The sequence below is a fragment of the Micromesistius poutassou genome (assembly GCF_964030765.1).
Source record: "Micromesistius poutassou genome assembly, chromosome: 2".
Classification (NCBI taxonomy): Eukaryota; Metazoa; Chordata; class Actinopteri; order Gadiformes; family Gadidae; genus Micromesistius; species Micromesistius poutassou.
The window spans coordinates 22,551,069-22,559,785 of NC_140272.1; the positions used below are offsets into that span (position 1 = coordinate 22,551,069).

An 8,717-nucleotide genomic window follows, 5' to 3' on the forward strand; every position below is an offset into this window, starting at 1 on the left:
CTGGGCCGTCACATGCACGCGGCGCTGGCCGCCGCCCAGCTCCTGATCCTCTGCTTCTTTTTGATTGAAACCAGTCCTTTTGATGCTCATTCCCCTGCTTATTGGTGGCTGACTCACCGTCATCACCACCGCTACCACCCCACCCCCCCCCCACTACCGTCACCACCGCTACCACCCCACCCCCTCCCCACTACCGTCACCACCGCTACCACCCCACTACCGTCACCACCACTACCACCCCACCCCCTCCCCACTACCGTCACCACCGCTACCACCCCACCCCCTCCCCACTACCATTTGAGTCTGGCCAGTGGCCACTCTCCATCGACAAACGTTAACTCAGTCTGAAGGCGGGTGTCTGCTGGAGTTTAACACTATTGGATCTGCCCCAGTGCCACTCTGGATCTGCCATAACCGACCGCTGACGTTTGGTCTTCTGACTTCAACTCAAACCAGCGCACGACCTCAACGTCATTGTTCTCAGCCACTCCTCCCTGTTCGCTGATTGGACGGCCAAAAAATGGGCTGCAGAAAAACCCCCGTGAATATATACCGCAAACCCAGACCTAGTGCTGAGGGGAAGTGAAAATTGAGCGGAAGTACGTAGGCGGGCGGAGCCAGGCTAGGGCCCGGCACCCATGTGAGGCTCTCTTTAAACAACAAAGTCGTTGTGGGGGACCATGCAGGCTCCTGGGGGCCCCTGAGGACCGGGGGCCGCCCCTCTGTCAGCCAGAGAAATAACCGCGTCCCTCAGAAGTCAGACAGGAAGAGATAGGAGATAGGAGATAAGGGACTGCTGGTTCAGAGGGCCGTGTGTAATCGTGTGTAATCGTGTGTTATCGTGTGTGTGTGCTTACATACCACACACTCACAAGGCGTGTGTGTGTGCTGTGTGTGGCTGGGGAGTTACGATCTGGCGGACGGACGTGTGTACGCTCAGTGACCCACCGTGGGCCGACATACCCACTGGGCTGGCCAGCAGCACCCCCACATCCCAGTGCAGACGGCGGTGGTGGACGCATGGAGTCATTCACACGCACACACGCAGACACACGCACACACGCACACACACGCACACACGCACACACATGCACAGGCACAGGCACACACAGACACAGGCACACACAGACACAGGCACACACACACACGCAGGCACAGGCACAGGCACACACACGCACAAGCACAGACACGCACAAGCACAGACACACGCACACACACGCACACGCACACACACACACACACACACGCACGGACACACAGACACACGCCCATGCCCACGCACACACAGGCACACACACACACACAGACACAGACACACACACAGACACAGACACAGACACACACACAGACACAGACACACGCACACACAGACACAGACACAGACACACGCACACACAGATGCACACAGGCACAGGCACACACACACACAGACACACACACACACACACACACACACACACACGCACACGCACACGCACACGCACACGCACACAGGCACAGGCACACACACACACAGGCACAGGCACACACACACACACACACAGACGCACACACACACACACACACAGACACACGCACAGACACGCACACACGCACACACACACACACACACGGACACACGCCCACGCCCACGCACACACAGACACACGCACACACAGACGCACGCACACACAGACGCACGCACACACATACACACACACACAGGCACACACACACACACACACACAGACACACGCACAGACACAGATGCACACGCACACACAGATGCACACGCACACACACACACACACACACACACACATGCACACACACACACGCACACACAGACACAGACATACCCACGCACACACACACACTTGTCCCCGCGGTGGTGTGAGGGCTGTGTGTCCCGGGCGGTCTGCAGGACGTGTGTGAGGGGGGACAGAGTCCAGGCCCGCCTGGCAGCTCATCCATCACCAGAGGACCCCTGCTCACACTCACCACTTCACAGAGACGGCTCCTGTGAGTCACGTGACCGACGCGCAGGGTCGCTGCACTCCTCACTCTGGCTGGATGTGAAAGGCCGTTCACCATAACGGACGTTAAACGGGCCTTTAATAGCGTCTCGATCCTCGCATCATGAAGGCTGGTGAAATGCTCTGCCCTCCACAGCATCTGGAACATAACATCTGGAATGTAGCGGTTACAGAACTGTAGCCGGTACCGGCCGGATCTGAGCTTTATTATCGCTTTGAAGCGTCCCCTCGTACCACACGTACACAGCATTGTCACCGGCATCCCATTGTTTAAATGTTGACTCATATGGCGGCTCTGCTTCGGGATGGACAGCTTTACAAACAGCCAAAGAACACACTGGATTCCCTCCTCGCACACAGCTCCTCCCCGCTCCTCAGACAGGGCTGGAAATGAGCTACGGCCCTATGGCTAACATAAACAACGCAGTGGGACGCCCCGGTGTGGGGGTCTGTGTGTGTGTGTGTGTGTGTGTGTGTGTGTGTGTGTGTGTGTGTGACAGGAGCATGGAGGATGGATTAGAGTCTCATTCCATCGTCCTGTAAAGAAAACACACAGAGTGTAACCGTGTAAAAGGTCTCAGATATAAGTCATACAATCAGACACAGAGCAGTTGAAACGCACGCTGCTTTGCAGTAACAAAAAAAAAAAAAGCAGCTCATAATAACGGCCTACTATTTACCTGCTAACCATTATAAGCTCAAAGTGTGCCGGGCTTTTAAAGGAAGGCATAGTGGCTGCCAAACTCTGAGTAGGTTTTGGCATGTCAGTCAATCTGTAGTACGGCCCCGCAGTCTGGAAAAAGGAGGCAAACCCAGGTCAGCGTTCCCGGGAGGACTCTATCGTGCTGAAACCCGTCCAAGAACCGGTGCTTGATCGGCCAGATGCTACAGAGCGGCGCTCTTTGGTGGCTGACATCCTGTTGTGTCCGCAGCCAGCGCTGAGCTGAGAGAGGTGTGTTGTTCCCCATCAGGCGACCGCTCCTTTGAGATGAACGACGTCCGCACGCAGGTCGAGTTCAAGTCCCACCAGTGGTTCGGGGCCGTGGTGCGCTCCCAACACAACACCGTACTGGTAAGACCTCACTCCCCACCACAGCACTGTACTGGTAAGCCCTCACTCCCCACCACAACACTGTACTGGTAAGCCCTCACTCCCCACCACAACACTGTACTGGTAAGACCTCACTCCCCACCACAACACCGTACTGGTCAGCCCCCACTCCCCACCACAACACCGTACTGGTAAGACCTCACTCCCACCAGAACACTGTACTGGTAAGCCCTCACTCCCCACCACAACACTGTACTGGTAAGACCTCACTCCCCACCACAACACCGTACTGGTAAGCCCTCACTCCCACCACAACACTGTAGTGGTCAGCCCTCACTCCCCACCACAGCACTGCACTGGTCAGCCTTAAGGGTCACGTATTGCCGTCTTCACTCTTGGCTCATTGCTATATTCAGTACATTCACTCAATTGTTTGCATTTGACTTAACCACCAATTGACTGAAGTCGGGCCGTTGTACAGACGGGGGTTCATCAGTGAAGCCACTGAACTGTAAAGCTAAAGGATCCATCCCAGCTGTGGCTGAGCTGAAGCCAGCGTGTGGGTGTGTGTGTCCAGGCCTGTGCTCCCCGCTACCACTGGAGGACGGAGCACGACGCGCCGTTCTCCGACGCCACCGGCACCTGCTACCTCTCCGTGGACGGCCTCAGGACCTTTGTGGAGTACGCCCCCTGTCGGACAGGTACGGTACTGCAGCGTGGCGCCGCCGCCGTCCTGGGGGGACGAGGACTGAGGAGTCGTGCGTCTCTGACTGTGGTTCTTCCTGTGCCCTCAGAGCGCCACGGGGCTGCGGGCCAGGGCTACTGCCAGGGCGGCTTCAGTGCAGACTTCACCAAGGTGAGGACCAGGACTGAGTTTGGAGCCTCCCCGATCTTCTCATTTCTGACGTTATCGGCTGATGAGTAGTAATAATTAGGGCTGGGCGCGTTAACGCAATGTTAATTACGCGTTAACGCAATCTTTTTTTAACGCGGTTAATACAAAGTGACGCATTGACGCACGTTGTCTTTTTTTTGTAGTAGTAACTGTTTTGTTTACAATTGTACTAATTAACTGCCTGGTTACCATTCCCTAATCGGTGGTGTTACGTAAGTTTCATATTCAACCCACACTGAGTGAGTCAATACAACTCTCAAGATCACTTGGTCTGGTTTTGCTTATTAAGTACATTTGGTATGAATGATAATGTGTCATTCCATTTGATAAGCTCATTTAACTTCAATTTGAGTGGATTTAAAATATAATTTTAAAAGAGCGATTAATCGCGCGGTAACTCACCAATACTATGCGATTAATCGCGATTAAAACTTTCAATCTTTGCCCAGCCCTAGTAATAATAAAAGTGTGTCACATGTTTTGTGTTGCAGGAAGGAAAGGTTGTGCTCGGAGGGCCAGGAAGTTTTTATTGGCAAGGTGAGCAGAGAAGTGCTGTCTTTCGTGTGTGTACGGGGCGGCAGCAGCTCAGGAGGTACAGCGGGTTGGCTGGTAACCGGAAGGTCGCTGGTTCGATCCCCGGCTCCTCCTCCTAGCGGAGTGTGGAGGTGTCCCTGAGCGAGTCGCCCTCACCCTGCGTGGCTGACTCCGCCGTCGGTGTGTGAATGAGTGAATGAAATCGCCTTTGGATAAAAGCGTCAACAAAGACCCCAAAATAATGAATGTGAATGTGTTGGTTGTGACGTGGTCCTCTCGGTGTGCGTCAGAGAGCGTCTCTCCCGACGTCGGGTGACAACAGCAGGAGACCCAGGAGGTCAGGAGCCGTGCCTGTGGTGTTAACCCTTGACCTCTGCCCTACCCTTAGGTCAGGTGATCTCCGCCACTGCAGAAGACATCGTCAAGGCCTACTACCCGTCCTACTTCCTGCTGTCGGTCGCCGGGCAGACTCAGACCAGACAGGCCCAGGGCTGCTACGACGACAGTTACCAGGGTAACTAATATGTTTACCATCTGAACACACAACACGTCAACACTGATGATGATGCGTCTCGCCACGATAACCACAAGGCTTCACTTATGTTGAAATAGCTCGTCGCATTGGTTTGGTACACCGAATATTATTCGTTCAAAAGTTAATTAAACTGCAACAAGATTTGATTTGCTTCCCCTCGTACGGAGTAGTGAGGAAGGAGATCTTGGTTCAGATACCAGGCTTCCGTTATGCAAAAGGAAGCCTCTGCTTTTGGTAGCTTGTGCCTGAGGAGGGGGGAGATTGGAGGGACACGAGCTCCCTGAGCTCAGGGGGTCCAGACCCCCAGTGTGTGGAACGGACCAGACACCTCGTAGGAGGCTTGTGGTGGTCGCTTCGTGGAAAGGCCTTCTGTGAAAGGGCTTCTTCTCAATAAGAGGGTTCTGCCCACTCAGACTGGCTGTGCAACTCTGTGACGCGAGCTAGCGTAGCTCTGTGACGCGAGCTAGCGTAGCTCTGTGTGGCTGGTGGGAGCTAGTGTAGCTCTGTGACGCGAGCTAGCATAGCTCTGTGACGCGAGCTAGCCTAGCTCTGTGTGGCTGGTGGTGTGAGCTAGCGTAGCTCTGTGTGGCTGGTATGAGCTAGCGTAGCTCTGTGTGGCTGGTGGTGGGAGCTAGCGTAGCTCTTTAACGCAAGCTAGCGTAGCTCTGTGACGCGAGCTAGCGTAGCTCTGTGTGGCTGGTGGTGGGAGCTAGCGTAGCTCTGTGACGCGAGCTAGCGTAGCTCTGTGACGCGAGCTAGCGTAGCTCTGTGACGCGAGCTAGCGTAGCTCTGTGTGGCTGGTGGGAGCTAGCGTAGCTCTGTGACGCGAGCTAGCGTAGCTCTGTGTGGCTGGTGGGAGCTAGCGTAGCTCTGTGTGGCTGGTGGTGGGAGCTAGCGTAGCTCTGTGTGGCTGGTATGAGCTAGCGTAGCTCTGTGTGGCTGGTGGTGGGAGCTAGCATAGCTCTGTGTGGCTGGTGGTGGGAGCTAGCGTAGCTCTGTGTGGCTGGTGGTGGGAGCTAGTGTAGCTCTGTGTGGCTGTTGGTGGGAGCTAGCGTAGCTCTGTGTGGCTGGTGGGAGCTAGCGTAGCTCTGTGTGGCTGGTGGGAGCTAGCGTAGCTCTGTGTGGCTGGTGGGAGCTAGCGTAGCTCTGTGACGCGAGCTAGCGTAGCTCTGTGTGGCTGGTGGGAGCAGAATGGTATACATAACATGGTGTGAGCTGTAATCAAAGAGAGAGGAATGGGCTAATTTGTAGAATATATCAGTTATAGGATTAATTTATTAGTTTTTTACATCCATTTATATATGAATGATGATGACACCCTGACCCTGTATCTGACCATCAATGACCACACACAATTCTAATCATATGTGCCTGCGTGCATGTGTGTGTGTGTGTGTGTGTGTGTGTGTATGTGCATTTGTGCATGCGTGTGTGTGCGTGTGTGTGTGTGTGTGTGTGTGCGTGTGTGTGCGTGCTGTTGTATGTGTGTGTGTGTGTGTGAGTGCGTGCTGTTGTATGTGTGTGCGTGTGTGTATGTGTGTGATTGCGTGCTGTTGTATGTGTGTGTGTGTGTGTGTGTGTGTGTGTGTGTGTGCGTGTGCGTGCATGCTGTTGTATGTGTGTGCATGTGTGCTGTTGTATGTGTGTGCGTGCGTGCTGTTGTATGTCTGTGTGTGTGTGTGCGTGCCTGCCGTTGTGTGTGTGTGTGTGTGTGTCTTGTTCTCTAGGCTACTCTGTGTCGGCTGGAGAGTTCAGTGGGGACGATGTCGAAGGTGAGGCTCATATTAACAGTGGGGGGCGGGGGGGGCGGGGGGGGGGGGCTGCAGACACACAGACTGAACTCCGAGCACCGTCAACACATGGCCCACTCCACAACAACAGAGAAACCCCCCAATTTAATGAAAAAGGACAACATATTCTATTACCAGATCAATCTGTAACTATAATCTATAATTAAAGCAATAGATCACGACAGGCTGTGGTATGTTTTCATTATACCACAGTTAAGGGGCGTTGTCCGTCCCGACGCGCAGTGGAGGGACGGCGACCCCCTTCACTGTGGTATAATGAGAACATTTCACTGACTGAAGTGGTGAAAAGAAAGTATGGCGAAATGAAAGTCATAGACACCCTCAATTTTGAAAAAACAAGAAAGTCGGAAAAGCATTTTTTTTAACGAATACAAAAAAGTAGTCCCTCCTGGCTGCCTGCAAAGTGTACGGCGGTTGCTATGCAACACACTGTAGCATCCTTCAGAGAGAAGGCTAGAGACGGTAGCTCGGTTCGCCGGCAATTTAGCCTACTATCGAGTTCACCCACCGTGTGCCTATTGCTGTACAACATTTCCACCCTCTCCATCAATCAACATAATTTTAGGCTTCAGTGAACTATGCTATTGCTTTTATAAATAAATAAACAACAGTTCAAGTTAGGCGCGGAGTAAACTGAACGGGCGTCATAGCTGTGTGTATACGCTCAGTATACAACAGTTGGGAACCAATCAGATGGCTTGATTTAAGCCACCCGTTTTTATAATAGACAATAACACGTGACTTGAGGTCCTCCCTGGCGTTTGTCTGAAGGTGTCCCTCGTGTCTCTCTCTTCCAGATGTGGTAGCGGGCGTCCCTAAAGGGCTGATGCTGTATGGCTTGGTAAAACACCCTCACATGTCCCCTCACACACAGCGTGGTGGTGTAGCGCGGTGCGCCCCGCCCCGGGCCAGCACCGGTCCACAGGGCCGTTGTCCCCGTGCTGCGGCCGCTCTGACCCGCGTGTCTCTGCTGCCCACTGCAGGTGTCCGTCCTGGACGGCCGGAGCCTCACCTCGGTCCTCAACCTGACCGGAGAGCAGGTACAGTCGGACCCACCGAGCACTTAACACTGACACTTACATTTACCTTTACACTGAGGGCGTTTTGCAGACGCTTTTATGCAAAGCGACTTACAATAAGTACATTTGTCAGAAGAAGGAGAAACACCGATATATCTCTGTGGGTACAGTGAGGACGTTCATAGAACCAAGTGCAAAGCACTAACCATCACTAGGTTAACCCATTCCCTGTATACAGCAAAGACAGCTGGGATAAGATGCTACACAACTAAGTACTATAACTACCAGTAGGTAACTACAAGTACCACATACAATAAGTGCGTACATTAAGTGGCAATTACAATAAGTACATTTGTCAGAAGAAGGTGAAACAACGATATATCTCTGTGGGTACAGTGAGGACGTTCATAGAACCACTCACTATCACTAGGTTAACCCATTCCCTGTATACAGCAAAGATAGGGACTACAACTCTACAACTAAGGGATAGGGATAGGGACTACAACTAAGTACTATAACTAAATACGACATACAATAAGTGCGTACATTAAGTGGCAGGACGTACAACACACAGTCAGTAGGAGGGGAGGGAGGGGGAGGCGATGCAGAGTCCAGAGTGAACTTCAGTGTTCACCTCACTCACACTGCATCACTTCATACACAGGTCTGTTAATGTGATGACTCTGTGTGTGTGTGTGTGTGTGTGTGTGTGTGTGTGTGTGTGAGAGAGAGAGAGAGCGTGTGACGTTGTGTGCATGCGTGTGTGTGTGTGTGTGTGTGTGTGTGTGTATGTATGTTAATATATGTCTGCATGTGTGAGTGGGTATGTGTGTGTGTGTGTGTGTGTGTGTGTGTGT

General features: G+C 53.0%; 1 protein-coding gene across 1 annotated transcript in view; it reads left to right on the forward strand.

The window, feature by feature from the left end:
* The window catches only part of LOC311338264 (integrin alpha-5-like), a gene marked incomplete at both ends in the record, with an annotated part of 33,896 nt that overhangs the window by 5,891 nt on the left and 19,288 nt on the right, over positions 1 to 8,717 (forward strand). Inside the window, 8 exons of the mRNA XM_084463492.1 lie at positions 2,987 to 3,087; positions 3,644 to 3,767; positions 3,861 to 3,922; positions 4,453 to 4,498; positions 4,884 to 5,009; positions 6,758 to 6,802; positions 7,639 to 7,682; positions 7,825 to 7,881. Coding sequence (XP_084319618.1) covers positions 2,987 to 3,087; positions 3,644 to 3,767; positions 3,861 to 3,922; positions 4,453 to 4,498; positions 4,884 to 5,009; positions 6,758 to 6,802; positions 7,639 to 7,682; positions 7,825 to 7,881 — 605 coding nt within the window. The remainder of the gene's footprint in view (positions 1 to 2,986; positions 3,088 to 3,643; positions 3,768 to 3,860; positions 3,923 to 4,452; positions 4,499 to 4,883; positions 5,010 to 6,757; positions 6,803 to 7,638; positions 7,683 to 7,824; positions 7,882 to 8,717) is intronic.